Source organism: Muscardinus avellanarius (genome assembly GCF_963383645.1).
Source record: "Muscardinus avellanarius genome assembly, chromosome: 1".
NCBI classification, from domain to species: Eukaryota; Metazoa; Chordata; class Mammalia; order Rodentia; family Gliridae; genus Muscardinus; species Muscardinus avellanarius.
The window spans coordinates 193,596,512-193,620,315 of NC_137786.1; the positions used below are offsets into that span (position 1 = coordinate 193,596,512).

The 23,804-nt window shown below is 39.9% G+C and overlaps 1 protein-coding gene across 3 annotated transcripts in view; it reads right to left on the reverse strand.

Moving 5' to 3' along the window:
* Window positions 1-3,780: 3,780 nt before the first annotated feature.
* TSG101 (tumor susceptibility 101) overlaps window positions 3,781-23,804 on the reverse strand; it is a gene marked incomplete at both ends in the record, with an annotated part of 37,009 nt that continues 16,985 nt past the window's right edge. For 2 of the 3 annotated variants that reach the window (XM_080707899.1, XM_080707898.1), the window contains 6 exons: window positions 3,781-3,870; window positions 5,308-5,547; window positions 7,183-7,385; window positions 15,599-15,690; window positions 19,839-19,905; window positions 23,018-23,144. In XM_080707899.1, the coding sequence (XP_080564025.1) occupies window positions 3,781-3,870; window positions 5,308-5,547; window positions 7,183-7,385; window positions 15,599-15,690; window positions 19,839-19,905; window positions 23,018-23,144 (819 nt within the window). The remainder of the gene's footprint in view (window positions 3,871-5,307; window positions 5,548-7,182; window positions 7,386-15,598; window positions 15,691-19,838; window positions 19,906-23,017; window positions 23,145-23,804) is intronic. The other variant, XM_080707900.1, reaches the window with a different exon arrangement.

A 23,804-nucleotide genomic window follows, 5' to 3' on the forward strand; every position in this document is an offset into this window, starting at 1 on the left:
ACTATTGAAGTTGTGGTTTGACTGGAATCAGATACAGAATCATGTCTCCTCCCCTTCCAACAAAACATCCTGTATAACCATTTTTATTTAGATAAATCTAAAAAGATGAGCCATTGTTTAAAAACATTTTTTCACTTGAGCTGCTTTTTCTTAGTGAATTTCTTACACAGCCTAGAAGTTGAGTGCATTTTCCAAAAACTATTATTGGAAATGGCTGTAATCTGAATCCTGCCCATTTCTACTAATTTATTGGGCAAAGGCTTGGAATCCACTCCTGACAGCTGATGTGGGATGGTCCTTGGAAAACATGAAAACTCTACCAAGCCCTGGACACTCCGTAAATGTATTTTGACTATATTGATCATATAGAGATGGAAACATAAAGAGCTCCTGAGGGGCAGGAGGAAGAGAAAGTTCACTTTAAGTCCTTTTAGCAATGTTTTAATTTTCAGTGATTTACTTTAAAAGAATCCACCAGAAATAACCACTGATTTGAAAAATGTGAGTTACTGTAAATTCTACATATGGACAGATGGCTAAGATTAAAATGCTAAGGATGGAACCCAGGGGCATTTGACCTCCGAGCTACACCCCCTGCCCTATTTTTTATTCTTTATTTTGAAACAAAATCTCACTAATTTACAGAAGGCCTAAGTAGTTGAGGCTGTGAACCATGATCCTCCAGTCTCAGCCTCCCAAATGCTGGGATTACAAGCATCCACCACCATGCCCAGCTAAAATGTTTTCTTAATACAGAACCAAGCAACAGGACACAGTTTATATTTAGCTTAGGATGCTCTCGTTCAGAAAGGGCAGCACTGTAAATTAAGTAACATGAATTCTTTGCATTAAGGCCTGGGCATAACTGGGAAAAATTAAACCGAGAGGGCGGTGCTGTGGTGATGGGAGTCCTGCTGGTGACAGTGGTTTTCTGGCTGGAAACCTGGAAGTCCATGGTATAAAACTTCACCTTGGAGAGGGATTAGAGGGCGAGAAATTTAAACCGGATTCGTAGGAGACAATGTAAAACTGCCACTACTTTCTTGCTTGGAGAATGTCTGTCGAGAAATGTACTGTGGATTCCCCAATCCATGGAGACATTGATTTAAAAGATCTGGGGTGGGGCTCAGATATTTGTATTTTTTTTTTTTTTTTTTTTGCAGTACTGGGCATTCTACCTCCACACTATACTTCCAGACTTATATTTTTTAAATTTTTATTTGGAAAAAGGGTCTCACTAAGTTGCTGAGGGCCTAACTAAGTAGCTGAGGCTGGCTTTGAACCTACGTGATCCTCTTGTCTCAGTCTTCCAAGTACTGGGATTATATGCATGTGCCAACATGCCCAGCTTCTAAGTTAATTTTTTTTTTTTTTTAACATTAGAACACAGGGCCTTATACATGCTAGGCAATTCCTCTAGCACTGGGCTAAGTCCCCAGTCCCTTTTATCTTGAGATAGGTCTTACTGAGTTGCCCAGGCTGGCCTCAAACTTGTTATCCTCCTGCCTCAGCCTCCTGAGTAGCTGGTACTACAGTTGTATACCACCACATTCAGCCTGAAAATTTTAATAGTTTTGTTGAACATTCCTAGTTGAAAACTCCCTAGGGCAATTAAAAAAAAGAAAGAAAGCCAGGCGTGGTGGCACATGCTTGTAGTCCCAGCATTTGGGAGGCTGAGACAGGAGGATCACGGTTTGCAGACAGCCTCAGCTACTTAGTGAGGCCCTTTGCAACTCAGTGAGACCCTGTTTCAAAATAATGAATAAAAAAAGGCTGGGGGTGTAGCTGGGAGGTAGAATGTCCCTGGGTTCTATCTCCAATACCACAAGAAAAAAACAAAACAAAACAAAACAACTTTGAGCTGGGCCTAGAGTTACATGTCCATAGTCCTAGCTACTTGTGAGGTGGAGGCAGGAAGATTATGAAGCCTAGAAGTCAAGATCCCATCTAAGGAAAAGCAAATTCTGGTCTCTTTCTTGGACTAGAGTTAACGTTGCTGGTGTTTCTCTGAAGGCACTAACCGTAGCTGTGACAATGTTCACAAAAAAATGCCATGTAGGTGATGTTAGTTTTACATGATCAGAGGCCTGAGAAGTTAGTAGTGGTTGGGTGTGTGGCACACGCTTGTAATCCCCGCGCTTGGGAGGCGGACAGGAGGATCGCGCAGGTTCGAAGTCAGCAGCACTGGCTTAAGAGACCATTTCCAAATAAAAAGTATAAAATAGGTCTGTGAGTGTAGCCCAGAGGTAGAAGGGCTTCCAGGAACCCCAGTACCACCACCACCAAAAAAAAAAAAAAGTTAGTAGTGATACTAGATTCTGGTAGACACCCAAGTTTATGTTGTTATATTTCTATACTACTTTTTTTTGTGTGTGGTACTAGGGATGGAACCCAGGGGCATTCTATCTCCGAGCGACACCATCAGCCCTATTTTTATTCTTTATTTTGAAACAGGGTCTCACTGAGTTGCAAAGGGCCTAAGTAGCTGAGGCTGTCCGCAAGCTGTGATCCTCCTGTCTCAGCCTCCCAAATGCTGTGATTACAAGTGTGTCCACCACGCCTGGCTTTTTTAAAAGTTTTTTTTTGTTGTTGTTTTTTGGTGGTACTGGGGTTCCTGGAAGCCCTTCTACCTCTGGGCTACACTCCCAGACCTAATACATACATACATACATACATACATACATACATACATACATACATATATATATATATATATATATATATATATATTTTTTTTTTTTTTTTTTTTTTGAAAACAGGGTCTCTTACGCCAGTGAGGCTGACTTCAAACCTGCGCAATCCTCCTGTCTCCGCCTCCCAAGCTTGGGGATTACAAGCGTGTGCCATCAGGCCCGGCTTTTAAAAAGTTTTGAAGCAGTCTTGCTAAGTTGCTGAGGCAGATCTTAAAAATGCAATGCTCCTATCTCAAGCCCCCAAGTACTGGGATTAAAGATGTATACTAACACACCTGGCTAGCCTTTCCCTTATTATTTTTTACTTTATAGGGGAGAGCACAAATGGAGTCCCCCACTACCACAAATAATGCAGTTGAGTTTCCCTTATTTGGGGAAATTGCAGGGGTCAGCACATACAGAGTGCAATGGATAAGCCTTGCTCTGGGAAAACCACCTTGGTGATCAAGGTATCTCCCCTGCCAGGTAAGTATTAGTCTTTCCCTTTTTAAAAACATATTACTGAGCCAGGTGTTGTGGTGCAAACTTGTAATCCCCAGCTCGATTTTTTATTCTTTATTTTGACACAGGGTCTCACTGAATTGCAAAGGGGTCCATGAACTGCGATCCTCCGGTCTCAGCCTCCTGAATGCTGGGATTACAAGTGTGTGCCACCAGGCCCGGCTTCCAAATATTTCAAAATTTAGACTTTATATGGTGTATGCTATGTTAAACAGAATTAATTTTGTATGAATACTATAGAATACTGAATTGCAAATTCATAGATATTATGCTTTGCTTGTGGGGCTTATTAAGGTTTCATGAGTATTTCCTAAAGAAGTCCAATAAAGAAGAGAAAAATTATGCAACAAATTTTATTTAGCTTAGTCAGTCCCAACATTCAGCACAAAAAGTTTACAGAGGATAGAAAGTGCATTAATAAAAGCCAGTCCTTACCCAAAGAAACAGAAAATATATTATTGATTCAAAATATTTTACACTTGAATGATAAACTGCAATAACTTATTCTGGGCACCTACTGATAAGAGAAAGAAAGAGAAGAAAAGAATGCTTTAAGAAGAAGTCAATCTCCAGCTGGTATCAGAAGTCAGTAGAGGTCACTAAGACCGGCAGTCTTTCTTGCTTTTTGCATTAGTGCCCTCAGCTGGAACTGTTTACGAGACAGAAGACGTACATGCTGAGAGGGGGAAAAAAGTTTCAACAATTTAGAATGGCTTTGATTCAGGCCCAGGCATGAAATTATCAGTTTATAATATAGACAGGATCTAAAAATCCTAAACACATTACCGATATGAACCTTTGTCTGGGACCACTATCTCATTACATGTGCTTTTTAAACTCCACTGAGTCGACACTAATAGACTGTGTTAGGGCAAATCGTCTTAGAGATCTACAGGCTGGCAGGGAAAGCACCACATTCTGGGATCTGACTTAGGATTTTGAATCACATTTTCTTGGGGGCGAGGGTTTACGTGCTAGGTAAGTGTCCTACCACTAAGTTATACCCCATTACCGAGCTACATCTTGAGACAACTAAGATGCCAGGGAAATAGAATTCTAATAAAAGCTACCAAATTGTTCTTCCCCTGGCTAAAAGAAAGGCAAGGGCAGGGCTAAAGTAACACGACTGGTTTTATCCACAGTCCAATCTCTAGCAAACAGCATACCTTTCTTGCCTCTCAGAGACATCTTTCCCTGTGCTATGCAACCCAAGAGCAGACAGTGCACACAGAGCCCTTTCTTGGGTCTGTGGTTTTATACTCAGCCATTCATGTGCTCACCAGGTCCGAGGCACCTGGTTTGGCCACTCACCCACAGTGAGACAAGGTAATCAAGTGATCTGACCAGCCCCACATGTACAAGGAGGCACTAGCAGTAGCTAGACAAAATAGTCAAAGGTGGCTGCCATTATACCTAAAACTATATTCTCCATGGCCCCCAAACAGCAACCAAATGTGGCTTACCAGACTTTTGAGTCTGTACAGCAACATTACACCTGAGATAATCTTCATTCAAAAGGGCTGCCTACAGGGTGGCTTGGCAAAATGGGTCTGAAATTATGTAATTTAAGAACAGTAACAGCCGGTGGTGCACGCCTGTAATCCCAGTACATGGGAAGCTGAGACAGGAGAATCGCAGGTTTAAGGACAGCCTCAGCAAAATAGACTCGCATCAACCTAGTGAGACCGTTTCCAAATAATAAAAAAATAAGAAATGGAACTAGGAGTATGGCTCAAACGTAGAATGCCTCTGGGTTCAAACCCCAGTGCCACCAAAAAAAAAAAAAGGAGGGCAGGTAGTCAGTGATCTCAACTAGAGTGGCGTGACTTGAAAGAACCAAAGGAAATCTACTTAGCATCCTGACCCACTCAGGCACAGTGGTAAGGTGGATTCTGCCCGGTGGGTGGAAGCTGCAGCCAGCAGCCCACTTTCTTTCTTACTCAGACTAATCTTCAGCATTCTTAGTAAGACACTGCTCATGGCCATATACCTCCTTTGAGAAGATAATCTCAACTCACCCTACAGAGAAACCATGTTGGTTTATGGTTTTCAAGGTCAGTGTCCGTACAGCACAAATTCCAAAATCCTGGAAAGCAGAGTGAGGAAGACATACCTTCAGGAAGACATCCAAGTCTATTACTCCTCGCCGCAAGGCTTCTCCCAGGTAAAAGATAGTGTCTTCAATAGCATTTTCTTCTGCATACAGATTTAGAATCTGTTTATACAGTGGGGCTGTGGGGATGATAACTTCATCAATATCATTGTTTTCAGATTGATTTTCCATTTTCTCCAGAGCAGAACTGAGTTCTTCATCCTTCTTTTTCAAAAGTTCTATGTTTTTATCAACTTCAGCCTGAAAAACAGAACAGTCCACAAATGAAGACTTTATACTAATCTGTACATAATTATATGCCAGACATCTACAACACAACTTCACAGTATTTAAACAATTCTTGGGTGAGAGTAATGTTTCCAGTAACATATGGTCAAAGGTAGAGGAAAAGATGTGTTCTAATATGCTAAGGAAAACAGCTGACTATGTTCAGTGATAATGACAAGCTTGTCACTTAGCAGTGACAAATGATACTGTAAATGAATCCACCAGACAGGGAACTTTCCAGCAGGAAGTTCTTTTACACAGAAAGTCATAAAACAGGTTATTTCTTTAAACAAGTGGGCATCTGTCACAAAAGAATAACTCTATGGTCTATGCAGAGGATTCAATGCAAGAACCCTGAACATATCACTCTAACTTCAAGATATTGTATGCAGTGGTTTCAGGTTCTAAATTACATTGGTAATTCTTTCCTGAACTTCTGAAAATAGGCGGCTACTGTAAAGCTAACTTTATACAGACACTAGAGAATCATTTTCTAAAACTACTTTGTATCTACAAATCTTTTCCTAAATCTCTCCAACTTTTAATAATTGGTTACTCTTTCATCAAAAATGCATTTACTGGCCAGGTGTGATCATGCATGCTTGTAATCCCAGTATTTGGGAAGCTGAGACAGGAGGATTGTAGATTCAAAGACAGCCTTAGCAACACAGTGAGGCTCTCAGCAACCTAGTAAAATCCTGTTTCAAATTAAATAGGGGTATAGCTCAGAGGTAGAGTGGCCCTGGGTTCAACCCCTAGTACATAAAAAAAACTTTAATAAGTTCTCCCTCACAGGATGAAAAGTGGATAAATGAAGCTGGTTCCCAAATTATTTTAGTGCCTTTAGTTCAACATCACCAAGCAGACACAAGGCTGATTTACACTGACTCCAAGGCACAGCAATCTGCCAGTGGGAGCAAGCGCAGAGCTGAAGCGTGCGTGCACTTTATGTGAAGCTCTAATGTTGACCCAAATATCTCTGGATTATTAAATGAGAGGCGCTCCCTGAAGATGGTCTGAAACAGTTTAAACAGTATTTGAAAATAGAACCATCCCTTAAATCTGCAGTTTCATCATTGTTTAGAACTCAGAAATTCCTAGTACCTGTCTGGTAACATCAAGTATTCCAAAAGACTTCTTTAGGGTCAAATATTATTTCCTATGGTGATGGCGCACACAAAATATTCTAAATATTATTTATATCACAGAGGTCAAATGCTAAACGCGCTTCATTTATAATAAAGCTACAGAGAAGCTATATTCAAATGTTTAAAGACACCTATAATGTTCTGAACTCTTACTATACACACATCCCCCATATATGCAGAACACTCTGCCATGGCTACAATTCCATCCACAAGTTGCAAGTCTTCAAAAGTTACTTACTAGCCAGGCATGGTGGCACACACTTGTAATCCCAGCGCCTGGGAGGCTAAGAAAGGAAGATCACACAGGTTTGAAGCCAGCCTCAGCTACTTAGTGAGGCTCTCAGCAACTTAGTGAAACCCTGTTTCCAAATAAATGGGTCTTGGAGTATAGCCTAGAGGTAGAAAAGCCCTGGGGTTCCACCCCAAATATGACCAAAAACCCCAAAAAACAGTCACTTACTACTTCTTGATCTAAGCGGGTGACCATCTCTTCCAGTTTCTGGTGACCTTTTTTAAGGTCTTCCTCTGTTCGCTTCAAGGCATTGAGCTCTGCCTGGGCACGATCCATTTCCTCCTTCATCCGCCATCTGAGTTTGTCACTGACTGCGGAGATGAGGGAGGCTCGGATGGTGTCCTCACTGATTGTGCCATCTCTGCTGGGACCTGCAGGAGATGAAGGCAAAACATATTTACTTATTTCCTAACTCTTTTTATTCCTCTTACAGTAACCTTCAAAACACAGGACAAAATATAAGCCAACAATTTTAAAACAGGAGGGAAGAAAAAATTGATATATTTTTTTTTTTTACAATTTTAATAAACATGCCAGGCATGGTGGTGCACACTTGTAATCCCAGCGCTTGGGAGGCTGAGACATGAGGATTACGCAGGTTCAAAGCCAACCTCAGTTATTTAGTGAAGCTCTCAGCAACTTAGTGAGACTCTGTTTCCAAATAAAATATAAAACAGATCTGGAAGTGTAGTCCAGAAGTAGAAGGTCCTTGGGTTCCATCAGCAGTCTCAGTGTGTGTGTGTGTGTGTGTGTGTGTGTGTGTGTGTGTGTGTGTCACACACATCTCTCTCCTCTCTCTCCTCTCCCCCTCTCTCCCCCTCTCTCTCCCCCTCTCTCTCCCCTCCTCTCTCCCCCTCTCTCTCCCCCTCTCTCTCTCCCCCTCCCCCTCCCTCCCTCCCTCCCCCTCCCCCTCTCCCTCCCTCCCTCTCTCTCTCTCTCTCTCTCTCTAGATGTGAATGGCATCACCAAGTAGCTAGAGCTGGCCACGAAACTGCAATCTTCTTGTCTCAGCCTCCCAAGTACTTGGATTATAAGCGTTTACCACCATGCTTGGCTTAGAGTAAAATATTTAACACCATGAATTAACACTGTTGCTGGTTCAATTTATTCAAATAATTCTGCCTAAACAGCTACTAAAATTCAGTGCTAAGCGTCTTAAGGAATCAAATTCTTTAAAGATATTATTCCTGTCTCTAAGGGGCTATACAAATTACTTATCAGGAAACAGTACCATAATTCAATCATTTTTACTTGCTTTGGTTTCCCATTTTGCCAGGGAAGTGAAAACTGATTTATAATTTTGTTTTCATAAATTCAAGACACTGGAAAATGCAATATAAACATTAAATCCTGTCCATTACAATCCCCACTTTTGATATACAAACCAAAGTTTCCAACCTATTCTCTACTGAGAATAAACAGACAACCCTCAAAGAGGAGGACTGCTCCCTAACTGCTGCTGTCACATGAACAGCGCCCACCCATACTTGGTAACCACACATCCTCCCTCCCTCCCTCCCTCCCTCCCTCTCTTTAAATTGTGGTAGAGACTGAACCCAGGCCTTGCACATGGTAGGTACCCTCCTTTCCCAGTAGTCTATGTTGCCTACTCACCTTCATATTACAGTAAAAGCAGGAAGTTTGGGGCAGGTCTTTTTTCTTATTTTTAACTCTTGGTATTTTTAAAAGTTTAAATAAAATGCTTTACAGTCTAGTTCTGTGTAACAAAGAATTAACCTTACCCAAAGACTCCTGGGGTGAGTTCTGCAGTCTTGGAATGTCCTGCTTGATATGAATGTCTTCTTTGTTTACTGGGAGCTGTGGGCCACATTAGGTAGTCTAAACAATGTGATTTATGGTGGGGATTTTCGGCTTTGCTATGGCAACAGCTCAACCTCTGGAGAAGCTGGTAACTAAAGGTCAGCCACAGGGGCAGTTCACCATGCCTGTGTAATTAAGCCCCAACAAAAACTCTGGGCACCAAGGCTTAGCTGTGCTTCTTTGGCTAGCAATACTCTATGCATATTGTCATATGTTGTGGCTAGGAAAAATCAGGACTATCTATGACTGTATAGGAAGAGAACAACCAGAATCTTTAACTTAGAACTTTCTGGACTGCCCCACATATCTCTTTCCTTATTTGATTTTAATCTGTATCCTTTTGTTGTACTCTGAGTATAATGACCTTCAGTCAGTTCTTTTTGTGTATGTGGTACTGGGGATTGAATCCAAAGGTATTCTACTTCTGATCTATACCACCAGCTCTATTTTATTTTTTATTTGGAAACAGAGTCTAAGTTGCTGAGAGCTCTTAGTTCTTTAGGTCCTTTTAGAGAATTATCATAGAACCCGAAAGTGGTCTTGGGAACTCCTGAACTTGCACTGGTACCAAAAGTAAGGGTGGTCAGCTAGGTGTGGTGGCACACGCTTTCTCAGCATTTGGGAGGCTGAGAAAGGAGGATCTGGGTTTGCTTCCAGCCTCAGCTACTTAGTGAGGCCCTCCTCAATGAGACCTGTTTCAAATTAAAGAATAAAAAATAGGGCAGGGGGTGTAGCTTGGAGGTCAAATGCCCCTGGGTTCCATCCTCAGACCCCCCCACCCCCAAAAAAGTGAGGGCAGTCTTATGCACTTCCAAACTTTATAGGTCTTTAACCAAATCAAGAATTCACCATTCAAGCCGAGTGTGGTGGTGCACGCTTTTAATCCCAGCATTTGAGAGACCAAAACAGGAGGATCGCAGTTTGTGGGCAGCCTCAGCTACTTAGTGAGGCCTTTTGCAACTCAGTGAGACCCTGTTTTAAAATAAATAATAAAAAAAAAGTTGGGCTGGGGATGTAGGTCAGAGATAGAATGCCCCTGGATTCCATTCCCAGTACCCCCCCACCCCCCGCACACACACAATCACAGTAACTGTTTAACTGGGAGCTGTGGGCCACATCAGGTATGATATGGGGATTTAATCATGGTGGGGATTTTTGGCAATCCAAAATGATGTGTGAAATGATAACATATTTCTGCATTTGCTAAACATTCACAAGAAATATAAGAGTTAGCTGTATTTACTGAGATGATTTCACAGCCTCAATCTGACTCAAAGTCTTAGCTATTCTGTCACTTGGATAGGATTTATGCCAAATCAAAGCCTCTAGTTTCTTACACTGTATTAATTTATAAGTCCTTAAAGAAGAGCAAAAACAGTTCCTACAAGAGTTTAGTTCAAAATTTCATGTCAAAGGTGATGTATTAAAAGACTAGAGAAAATAGAGTCTTATTCCCCATTTTTACAAGGATGCATCAGGAAGAATTTAAACTTGTTTTTAGGAGAATTTATCTTCTTATAACCTATATGTTATTATGGTTCCTATGAGATAGGGAAATCCTCAAAGAGATTATGTATTCAAGTAATAAGAAGTTAGACATTCAAAAGTATAGTCAATCACAGGCAAGAATAATAATATTCCACGTATCTGTGCTGATGTTATCTGAGCTAATGAAGGCTTAAGGGTCTTTTTATAATCTAGTCTGGATTTTTTACACATAAACACACCAAAAAACTTTGTTGAAGTCACTGTATCTGGTCTAATGAATTTAATAATAAATTTTCAAATCCCTGTTTTTAAAAACACACATTTAAATCCTGGATTTATATTGTTTCTTATAAAATATATTAAGGCAAATTCTACCATAGAACTCCAAGCAAGTCCTTCCCAAGACTCTGAAGCCAAAGCCATTAGCACTCAAAATGGGAACCAAGCCAAAGGCAGCAAACTGCCTGGCCTATAAAGGTCACAAGTCACTTGAGGTTAGAAATACCAAGATCAGACCTAGTCTTAAATTCCTGTCATACACAAATCTTATTATAAAGTACACCTAACCTTTAAAACCAACGACATTCTAAAAAGAAGACAATTATTATTATATTTTTATGTGTGTGGTACTAGGGATGGAACACAGGGGCATTCTACCTTGAAGTTACACCCTCCAGCCCTATGTTTTATTCTTTATTTTGAAACAGGGTCTCACTGAGTTGCAAAGGGCCTCGCTAAGTAGCTGAGGCTGTCCACGAATCGTGATCCTCCTGTCTCAGCCTCCCAAATGCTGGGATTACAAGTGTGTGCCACCACTCCTGGCAAGAAGAAATTATAATAAAATCTGAATCATAAAAGTAAAACAAGAAAAACCTAGAGTTTTTTTTTTTTTTTCCCCAGTACTGGGAATTGAACCCAGGGACATTCTACCTCCGAGTTAAACGCACAGCCCTATTTTTTATTCTTTATTTTGAAACAGGGTCTCACTAAGTTGTGGAGGGCCTAAGTAGCTGAGGCTGGCCGCAAACCTGCAATCCTTTCTATCTCAGCCTCTCAAGTACTGAAATTACAAGCGTGTGCCACCATGCCGCAAACCTGCAATCCTTTCTATCTCAGGCTCTCAAGTACTGGGATTACAAGCGTGTGCCACCATGCCCAGCTATCTGGTATTTAGAAGTCAAAAAAGTAAAAGTTCAGAATTGGATAAGCTACTTGCCACTTTAAGAGTCTGTTTATGTAAACATATAAAAAAGATTTGGTGGAAGATTCTAATCATTTCTTGGTCACTTTTCAAACAATTTTTTTCTTCAAACATCTTAGAAGAAATTCTATTTTTTTTTTTTTTTTGGTGGTACTGGAGGTGGAACCCAGAGGCTTTCTACCTCCGGGCTATCTTCCCAGACCTATCTTATATTTTGAAACAGGGTCTCACTAAGTGGCTGAGAGCCTCACTAAGTAGCTGAGACTGGCTTCGAACCTGTATGATCCTCCTGTCTCAGCCTCCCAAGCGCAGGGATTACAAGCGTGCGCCACCACACCCGGCGAAATTCTACTATTCTTCATACCTGTTTTAACAAGCCTTGGTTTAAGGAGAGTTCGTCAAACTGCCATACTTCAGCTCCACACACCCTGACCTTTACCCATGCAGAGTCAGATTTCAGAAGTGCCCTTCTACAATTCCAGACTAACAACTCAAAAGGTAACAAACTTTAAGAAATGGTTTTCAACCAAACATTTAAATGTCAAGAGTCATCTAACTACCAAATGAATCCTTAGGAAATAAGATAATTTTTCTATTAGGAAACAAACAAAAACTGTATTCAACAGATCTGGTCATTCAATGAATAATTTAGGATACCTTCTTTAAAGTACACTAGTACACTCTACCTGATTTAAAGCCATATATCTAAACACCTAAGACAATCTGATTTATTCCCTAACAGTGCTTACTGATGATCACTATTTCATATAATTCAAAAAGAAGCTACCTTATATTAGAGAGGAAATCATGATAATCCCAAATAAAATATAAGATAACTAAACAATAACTTTTATGATTCTGTCAATGTGAATTAACAAAATGACTAATCTGCCAATGTGAATCACTTGTTCAGCATTTTTACTTCTGGATGGCTGCATAGGCCCACATACTAGTCTGAGTCTGGCCTTTACGTTATACAAAAGTTCCTTTCTTATCCACAGGGAACACATTCCAAGACCCCCAGTGGAAGCAGATAGTGGCAAATCCTTTATTTGCTTTTTCCTATATAATATTACCTATGATAAAGCTTAATTTATAAATTAGGCATGGTAACAGATTAACAATAAAGTAGAATAATTATAAAATTAGACTGTAATAAAAGTTACATGAATGTGATCTCTTTTGAAAGAGTCAAGACAAGGAATATTTTTGGACAAAGGCTGATAGCAGGTAACTGAAATCACGGGAGCAAAAGCTGAAGATGGAATTATTGCAGAGCAAACTATGGAGCTTAAGTAATCCCAATCAGTAGCTTATTATCTACTCAGAAACAGGATCAAGCCAGTCTGAGGATCATTTCTTTGTATAATAAAAATAACAAAGTTGATCGATGAAGTAGGAGAGGAACATTTTTCCCCCCTTCCATACTCAGGATGGAACTTGGGGCATTCTGCCTTCAAGCTACACCCCCAGCCCTATTTTTTATTCTTTATTTTGAAACAGAGTCTCATTAAGTTGTAGAAGGCCTAAGTAGCTGAGGTCGGACACAAACTTGCGATCCTCCTCCTGTCTCAGCCTCCCAAGTACTGGGATTACAAGCATGAGCCACCATTACAAATAACTATATGTGCAAAGGAATTTTGATTATTACTATTAAATGCAAACTTTGAAAATTCATTATGATGCTTACAGAAGGCCTTTTTTTTTTTTTTTTTTTTTTGGCAGTACTGGGAATGGAACCCAGGGGCAATCTACCTCTGAGCTATACCTCCAGCCCTATTTTTTATTCTTTCTTTTAAAACAAGGTCTCACGAAGTTGCAGAGGGCCTAAGTAGCTGAGGCTGGCAGAAAACCTGGGATCACCCTGTTTTGGCCTCCCAAGAACTGGGATTACAAGCGTGCGCTACCATGCCTGGCTACAAAAGGCCTTTTATTTATAGACTGAATATGTAAGCTTCTAACAGTGCAGACAGACTCTGTGTAGGCAATGAAACTTTTCTTTTAAAGAAATCAGAAGATCTCAAGAACTCCACAAAGTTTCTGTAGTCACAATCAAGAAAATGTCTGCTTGCCGGGCGTGGTGGTGCACGCTTGTAATCCCCGCGCTTGGGAGGCAGAGACAGGAGGATCGCGCAGGTTCGAAGTCAGCCGCGCGCGCTGGCTTAGGAGACCCTGTTTCCAAATAAAAAAATGTAAAAATAGGTCTGGGAGTGTAGCCCGGAGGTAGAAGGGCTTCCAGGAACCCCAGTACCACCAAAAAAAAAAAAAAAAAAAAAAAAAAAAAAAAAAAGAAAATGTCTGCCAGACATAGTGGCACACAGTTATAATTCCAGAACTTGGGAGGCTGACAGGAGGATGGCAGGTTCATGGCCAGCCTCAGCAGCTTAGTGAGGCCCTCCATAACTGAGGAGACCCTGTTTCTAAATAAAAAGTAAAATAAGGTTGGGGGTATAGCTTGGAGGTAGAATGCCTTGGGTTCAATCCCAGTACTACCAAATAATAAAAAAAAAAAAAAAAAAAAAAAAGAAAGAAAGAAAAAAAGAAAGTTTTACCAAGAAAAATTCTCTGGTAGGCATTAGCTTTGAGGAGTTACCATTCATATTTTTTCTAGTAAAGAGTAGAGGCCAGATGGTCTCCTTTTGGTTGTGTGATACCGTATAACAATCAGTCACTAAAGCTGTAACTTTTAGTTATCTTAGACAAAATCACACAAATTATATTAAGCTCAAACAACTTCTACTTAAGATCATACAGGTGTGGTACTTTTTTTTCTTTTGTCTTTGTGGTACTGAGGATTGAACCTAGGGCCTTGTGCACACGAAGCAAGCACTCTACCACTGAGCTACACTCCCATCCCCCCTCTTTTCCTTTTAGGTATAGTTCTTGGAAGCTTGCTAAAGTAGAATTCTTTGTTCAAAATTACTTCACATAAGGGTATTCATACATCCAAAGCCCCATGTTAGATGTGGTAAGGATATTGTCAAGAATCTTACTTGGATAGCTCCCAACCCATAGCTGTCCCCAAAGAAGACAAAAGAAAGAAAATAGGGGGGAAAAAAATTTTAAAAACCCCACAAAACTATGAAAAATGAAACAAAAAACCCCTGGGGATAAGCACTCTTTCTTCAATGTTCCTATTAAACTGTAACTAACTCAAATCATGCTGTATCTATATATGAAAGGCCAAGAGTATAGAATTCAGAAATATAAATCAATTGTAATAATTTTGAGATTTTGATGAGAGTCAATCTGATATTTTTTTTTTTGGCAGTACTGTGGATTGAACCCAGGGCATTCTACCTCCAAGCTACACCTCTGGCCCCATTTTTTATTACTTTCAAACAGGATCTCACTAAGTAGCTGAGGCTGCTGTGAACTAGTGATCCTCCTGTCTCAGTCTCCTAAGTACTGGGATTACAAGCATGTGATACGATGCCCAGGTTAATCAGATACATTTTATGCTTGGCTAGAAGACTCATATCACTTCCTTCAATTTTCAGGTCACTGATCACTAGAGTTTTTCCTTTTAGAAGGAAGATTACACTAAAATTCCACATGTAAAAGTAAAATGCACTTCTTTTTTTTTTGTGGTACTGGGGATGGGGCCCAGGGGCATTCTACCTCTGATCTACACCCCAGCCCTATTTTTTATTCTTTATTTTTTTATTTTTTATTTTTTTTAATTTATTTTTTGGTGGTACTGGGGTTCCTGGAAACCCTTCTACTTCCGAGCTACACTCCCAGACTTATTTTATACTTTATTTGGAAACAGGGTCTCTTAAGCCAGCGCGGCTGGCTTCGAATTTGCATGATCCTCCTGTCTCTGCCTCCCAAGTGCAGGGATTACAAGCGTGCACCACCACGCCCAGCTTTATTCTTTATTTTGAAACAGTCTCACTAAGTTGCTAAGGGCCTAAGCAGTTGAGGCTGGCCATGAACATGTGATCCTCATCTCAGCCTCCCAAATAATGGGATTACAAGTGTGCCCCACCACGCCTGGCTTGAAATGTACTTTTTAAATAGGAGACCTTGAGTTTATTATGTGGCAAAATGTAAGTGTTTGGAAGTACTTACCAACAGTAGTCACAGGAGGCTGGGAAGGGAACTGGGAGCTTGTTGTGGCAGGGTAAGGACCACTAGGTGGGTAAGGACAGCCTGGATAACCACTAAAGGACAAAAACACTAAATGTTAAGATGACCCAAGATGATATTATTTTTAAGAACCCTATTTATATAGTTAAGCTTGACATATTATCTTACCAATTAATGAATTTACAGTTTTAGAGCTAATGGCATTTGGCCAAGTAACTTTCTATGGAAATGCCACTGGACTTAGTAAATAACCAAATGCTCTTTCTTGGCCCAATTCCCCCCACCCCCCCACTGAGGATTGAACCCAGAGGCAGCCTATCTCCAAGCTACACTTCCAGCTCCCCCCTCCTTTTTCGAAACAGTCTTACTAGGTTGCTGGGCTGGCTGTGAACCCGCAATCCTCCCTTCTCAGCCTCCCAAGTACAGGAATTACCAGGGTATGCCACCACACCTGGCTCAACAAAGTATTTGTAAGGGTAGAAATCCATCAGTAACAGAAGGTGGCTGATGAAAGAACTCTTCTGTTCTGATTTCCTACTCTATAAAGAAATGCTGATATTTAATTCTGAGGGCTCACTGATAACTTCTGTGAATATTCAATCTGAAAACACTCCTCTGAAAATGAAAAAACATCTTCCCTCACTCTAGTTTGCGTCACTCTTGTATTTGTATCAACATCAGAAGGACTTTTCCTTAGAGGTATTATTCTCCTTCAATCTCCTATCCAACCACATCTACAATATTCCTGGTAAAGGCTCATTCCTGGTAAATGCTTTTTCTACTAAATACCAATCATTATTTCTATGTATCTTTTAAATAATGCTCCTAAACTTGCATTCTGGAAGATGACCTGAATACTTTAAGACTATCGACAAATTAATATTTGAAAACTTGCATTTCCTTTTCATTTTTTGGGGGTGGTGGTGGTGGTGGTACTGGGGACCGAACCTGGGGCATTCTACCACCCTAGCTCTTTCTATTTTTTGGTTTGAAAATAGGGTCTTGGTAGGTTGCGGAGAGTCACACTATGTTCTCAAACTTGCAATCCTCCTGTCTCAGCCTCCTGAGTATTGGTATTACAGGATTACACCGCCATGCCTACTTCAGTATTCTTTATGTTACATATTCTTAATTATTTCATACTATGTGACTTTTAGTCTAATCACTTTCCTCTAAATGTACACTAGTTTGTAAGTGTTTCCATCATAATGTAGAGGAAAAGTGAAATAGAATGATTACTACATGCTTGTTAGATGGGCAACAAAATCTTCATTAATCCTATTTCAGCTACAATAGTCAGACAGGCAGATCTGTAACATTTGGAATTCTGATCAACAAGCCCTCTGTGAGTCCCTTAAAATTACTGATTAAAGAGAGCCAGCCCAGAGCCCTGGAGTAAGAACTCTCTTTGAGTTCGTGGTCAATAATCCTTATTCATTGCAGTGGTTCAAGATTCTCCTGTTTGCGCTTCCAGTTCACACTTTACAACATATCTACAACAAAAGCCTTGTTTATGACTTGCTGAATATTTGATGTAATTACACTATTCTCTAATTTATAGTATTGGGAATTGAATCCAGGGGCATTCTACTTTCAAGCTACACCACCAGCCCTTTTTTTGTTATTTATTTCTGATTCTGAAACAGGATTCTGCTAGGTTGCTCAGTCTTGCTATGTTGCTGAGGCTGTACTCAGATCTGTGATCCTCCTGTCTCAGCCTCCCAAGTACTGGAATTATAGGTATGCGTCACCATGCCAGGCTTTTTATTTATTTTTGGACAGTATTGGGGATTAAACCCAAGTGCATTCCACCTCTGAGATACACCTCCAGCCCATTTTTTTGTTCTTTATTTTGAAACAGGATCTAAGTTGCAGAGGACCTTGCTAAGTAGCTGAGGCTGGCCGTGAACCTGCGATCCTTCCTGTCTCATCCTCCTAAGTACTGGGATTACAAGTGTGCGCCACCACGCCTGGTTTCTTTACTTTTTATTTTGAGACAGGGTTTTGCTAAATTGCCCAGGCTGGCCTCAAACTTGTGATCCTCCTATTTCAACCTTACAAATTCTGGGATTACAGACATGCATCACCCATACCAGGCTAGCATTTTCATTTTCACCTACAGGTTTCTTTTAAACTACTTTGCTATTCAGAAGTGTGTGTGTGTGTGTGTGTGTGTGTGTGTGTGTGTGTGTGTGTGTGTGTTTGTGTGTGTTAGTTACTAGGGTTGAACCCAGGGCATTCTACCTCTAAGCTATACCCTCAGCCTGGTTTTATTTCTTATTTGGAAACAGGGACATGCTAGGTTGATGAGTCTCACTATTTGTTGAGGCTTTCCTCAAACCTGAGATCCTCCTGTCTCAGCCTCCCAAATACAGGGATTAGAGGGGTTTAACACCATGCCCAGCTAGAAGTCTATATATATTTTTTTTTGGGGGGGGGGCGGTACTAGGGATGGAATCTAGGGGCATTTTACTTCCGAGCTATACCCTCAACTCTTTTTCATTCTTTATTTTACTTATTTTTTTGAAACAGGGTCTCAGTAGCTGAGGCTGTTCATGAATCTCAATCATCCTATCACAGCCTCCCAAATGCTGAAATTACAAGCGTGCGCCTCCACGCCTGGCTAGAAGTCTCCTCCTCCTCCTCCTCCTCCTCCTCCTCCTCCTCCTCTTCTTTTTTTTTTTTTTTTTTGCAGTACTGAGGATGGAACCCAGGGGTATTCTACCTCTGAGCTACACCCCCAGCCTGATTTTTTATTCTTTATTTTAAAACAGGGTCTCACTGAGTTGCAAAAGGCCTCACCAAGTAGCTGAGGCTGGTAGCAAACCTGGGACCCTCCTGTTTCAGCTTCCTAAGTACTGAGATTACAAGTGTGCATCACCATGCCTACCTAGAAGTCTATTCTTTATTGTATCTTCAACAACTATTCCCTCTAGGTCCAAAGTTCCTTTTTTTTTTTTTTTTACCACCACCAACTATGAATTATAATGGAATATAATATCAAGGACTCAGATAGGACTCTATTTCTCTCTTCTTTTTGTGGTACTGGGGATTGAAACTAGAAGAACATTTGTCAGGAACAAAAGAAAAAGACTCCTATGATCGTATACATACACAGGTTTTTTTTTGTTTTGTTTTGTTTTAAGTGGTTCTGGGGATGGAACCCTTCTACCTCCAGGCTACACTTCCAGACCTATTTTATTTATTTGGAAACAGGGTCTCTTAAGCCAGCGAGACTGGCTTCGAACCTGCACAATCCTTCTGTCTCCGCCTCCCAAGTGTGGTGATTACAAGTGTGCACCACCAAACCTGGCTTTACACAGGTTTTAAGACATTTTGAGGTCATAAATTTTCTGACTGAATTCTAGAAATGGAGTCTTAGCCAGGGTGATGCACGTTTGTAGTCCCGGTACTTGGAAAGCTGAGACAGAAGGATCGCAGGTCTCAGCTACTTAGTGAGGCCTTCTGGAACTTAGATCCTGTTTCAAAATAAAGAATAAAAAATAGAAGCCAGGCATGGTGGTGCATGCATGTAATCCCAGTACATGTGACATGTCTGAGCTCATTGTATAAATCACTGGTTCCTTATAATTTATAGAAGAATATTTAAAGAATATTAAAATATTTTTCTTCTTGACTGAATTCATTGTGACTACTATTAATCTTTCAACTATCTACACCGGACAGCCAAAATTCTCAAAAGGGAAGTAGCAGCCAGATATAGTGGTGCACACTTGGAACCCCTGTACTTGGGAGGCTGAGACAAGAGCATGGCAGGTTTATGGCCAGCCTCAGCTACTTAGTGAGGCCCTACACAATTTAGTTACATCCTATTTCAAAATAAAGAATAAGAAATAGGGCAGGTGGTATAGCTCACAGGTAGAATGCCCCTGTGTTCAATCCCTGGACACAATCAAGGATTTCAAGGCATGAAATCAATCAAGATCACTGTCATTACCCAACTACTCATTTCCTCTCTATAAATAAAATGGAGCTGCATTTCTCTAAACAAAACACAAAAAACTCCTTTTAAACTATATGCACATACCATAAAAATTGCACCAATAAACTTACTAGATTCTAACTAATAAACTTACTAGATTCTACTTCTTCCAATAAACTTACTAGATTCTACTTCTACTAGATTTTAAATGACCATTATTTTGATTCTACATCTAATAGAATCTTTAGTACAATTATTAAAAAGACAAATTTCCATTACCTGGGATTAGGAGGGTATCCAGATGGGTATGGAGAAATTCCACTTGGCATGCCTGGCATGTAGGAGGCTAAAAACAATTTTTAACATTTTAAATAATATGCACAGCCCTGAATATGAAGGCTATTGAATAAGATACATATCACTGTCTAACCACAGCAATATTTCATAGCTGAGAAACCAAATCTCACCCTCAAAACAAAACAAACATCTAGTCTGTATTCAAGTTCTTCAAGCAGTATTTTGAAATTGCTTAATTCTCAAATCATTGAACATGAGTTACAACACTCATGAAAATCCCAACAAGAAATAACTGGCAAACAGGTCAGCTTGATTAGCTTTGTAAATTCTTGAAGAGTTTGCAACTTAACCAAGAGATGATTGATATAATTTAGACAAAGGTAATTCTGGCCTCTCTGGTCCAATATCAGCATCTTAGAAAGTGATCTCTTTGTTATATCTAATAAAAAATGTTTATGTATAAATATATATATTTATGTATTTAGTGATACTGGGGATTGAACCCAGGGGCAGTCTACTTCTGTGCTATACCCCCAGTCCTCTTTTATTTTGAATCAGGGTCTTGCCAGGCGTGGTGGTGCACACTTGTAATACCAGCATTTTGGGAGGCTGAGACAGGAGGATCATGGTTTGCAGACAGCCTCATCCCCAATACCACCAAAAACAAACAAACAAGCCAAAAACAAAAAATGAGGGTCTTGCTTAGTTGCTGAAGCTGATCTCAAACCTATGATCCTCTTGCCTCAGCTTTCCCAGTACTGGTGTTATAGGCATTTGCTACTACACCTGGCTATAATAAATATTTTTTAAAATATGCTTTTATTGGTGTATTAATCTCACATCATAATGAAAATCATGTTCATACATGAACACAGCATTTGGCACCACCCCCATCTCTCCCCTACCAAATACAGAGTACTAAGATTGACACTGGCATTTTCACATATGTATACATAGTCAGTAGTGTAATAAATCTTTTGATATTTCTTTTAAGACTCTGTTTACCGATGAGCACAGCTACTTTTGTTGGCTTATTTGAGAACTTTAAAAGACTTCAAACTACTAAACGTTCTATACAAAACTTACATTCATATCCATCTAGACTGGCTAAAAACAAAACAAAACAAAACCTTGAAGACAAAAATCAAAATCCAGCTGGGCGTGATGGCACACGCTTCTAATCCCAGCATTTGGGAGGCTGAGACCTGATGATCGCGGTTCGCAGCCAGCCTCAGCTACTTAGTGAGGCCCTTTGCAACTCAGTGAGACTGTTTCAAAATAAAGAATAAAAAATAGGGCTGAAGGTGTAGCTCAGAGGTAGAATGCCCCTGGGTTCTATCCCCACTACCACAATAAGTAAAATAAAATCCAGCAATCTTAAAAGAATGCCTTATATATTCTTTAAAGAGAAAGTACTGATGACACAGAACTAAGGTTAGTGGTGCCAAGAGGCTAATAAACACAAAGAAAAAAAGGTAATTTTGGCCTCGAATGGAAATGACCTACTCTCAGTGAAACTTGTTCATTCATTACAGAGGTGAATTAGCCCTTCAGCCAATAAATTAATATTTTGGTGCCTTCCATATGATATGTACTGGGGATTTAAGGGAGAAGGGGGGAGGGAAAGATGGAGGAAAGAAAGAATCCCTGGCTTCAAGTTGCTCAGAACCTAGTTTGGGAGATAAATCAGCAAAGAATAATAAAAAGTGATTACATCACATGTATACCATGTTCAATGTGGAGATGGGAAGTACGAGTGCTACATATGGAAAGAACGCTAATCTAATCCCAGCAAGATGAGATGAAATAAATGATCAAGCAAAGGAATGGCAGATGAAGCTTGAAGGCGAGGTGGAGCACAGCATGCAGGTGGGCGGGAGAAGTACTGTGGGATCCCATCAACAGGGCCCTCACCAGAGCTGCTGAGCATACACGTCAAAGTATTAGTGCTTATAGTCTTCTTGTTAGGACAAATCCACAGATGGCATAAGTCAATTTTTTCTTTCATTTTTTTTCTTTTTTTGTGGTACTCGGAGTTGAACCCAGGGGCATTCTACCTCTGAGTTATACCACCCCCACACTCTATTTTATTTTATTTTAAAACAGGATCTCACTAAATTACTTCATGTAGGCCTCAAACTTGTGATCTCCTGTCTCAGCCTCCTGTGATCCTAATACTAGGATTACAGTACTAATTACATCATGCCTAGCTTAGTTAATTATACGCTTAAATAAACTTACAAAAAAAATCACATTTCAAAACACAATGAAATCAGTAAATATTTAGTAAAGTCAAAACAAGTACAACCAACTCCCAATTATACAGGGTGATTTTAAAGTATTAGTAAGAATTACTTTATTTTTTTATTTTTATTTTTTTTGGTGGTACTGGAGGTAGAACCCAGAGGCTTTCTACTTCCGGGCTATACTCCCAGACCTTTTTTATATTTTATTTGGAAACAGGGTCTCACTAAGTTGCCGAGAGCCTCACTAAGTAGCCGAGGCTGGCTTCGAACCCGTGCGATCCTCCTGTCTCAGCCTCCCAAGCGCGGGGATTACAAGCGTGCGCCACCACGCCCGGCTCAGAATTACTTTAAAAAAAGTAAAAACTAAGGTAATTATATACCAATTGCAGGAGAAATAGTACTATCTCCATGTTTCCACCCTTTCACACAAAGTAAAATCATGAGTTGGCTGTACTAAAGAAAGCAGAGAGCTAGATATCCAATTGTGTATACCTGGAATAGCTGGATGTAAATAATTTAGTTGACCATATAATTAATTTTTATCTACAATACTGATTCTAGAGTTGCAAAGATAAAAGAGAAGTCTAACTACCTTTCAATTTACATCTTTTTTCAAGCTATTCAAATAAGGCTATTCCACGGCATGCATAATTTTAAAAATTCTAGCTCTATTCCAACATTTTCTCCTCCATTGGAATCCAGCACACCCATACTTAGACTTCTACCCACAAATGGAAGCCCAAATGCCAGCCTTTGGTAGGAATCTATACATGTAGATGTGGGGCTTCAGAATACCTCCCCAAATTCCATTAACTTGACAAGCTAAAAAGCAAAGTGAAGTTATTAAAGTTTTTTTTACAAGGCTTTCTGTTGTTTGTTTACGTATGGTTTAAAATCAAATTCAATTCTACTTACTATTTGGTGGCCCTGTTGCCTGGTATGGTGGGTAGGATGCTGAAACAGTAGGACGAGAGAAGACTGGAGGTTCTTCTCCAAATACCACAATCATGACCATAATAAGTCCCAACAGATCTGACTGTGGCTAAAAAAAAGAAAAGAAGTTAATGCTAACTATAGCCACTATTCAGCAAAAAGCTAAAGTTGGGTCATTTCTTTTTAGTTTTCAACTCAGTTTGACAGTTTTCTTTATTGGACTTCCCAGTCATGAAAATTCTACTTAATAAATTTAGGTGGTTTTAAATTTTTGTGTATTTGTAGCAAGGCTCTTGCTTCATGCACAGAAAAACAGCACTAGCCAAAGCACTCTATTTTATTTATTTTTTTGTGGTACTGGGGATGGAACCCAGGGGCATTCTACCTCTGAGACACCCCCCAGACTTAATTTTTTATTCTTTATTTTTGAAACAGGATCTCACTGAGTTGCCAGGGGCCTAAGTAGCTGAGGCTGTTCAAGAACCTCGATCCTCCGGTCTCTGCCTCCAGAATGTTGGGATTACAAGTGTGCGCTACCACGCCCGCAATATATTTTAAAATTCAAATAGTTCTGTTCTTTATCTGACTCCACAGAGCCAACTGAAACTTATTTTACTGTCAATGGATGATGTAAGTATACTGGTATGAATTCAGGGATAAATATAAGCAGTAGCACCATATTATTTATGGCTTTTAAAAAATAGCAATGATACCTTGGAAACAGATGTTCTTAAAATTTTAAAGACCATAATAGAAACTGTAAATTAGA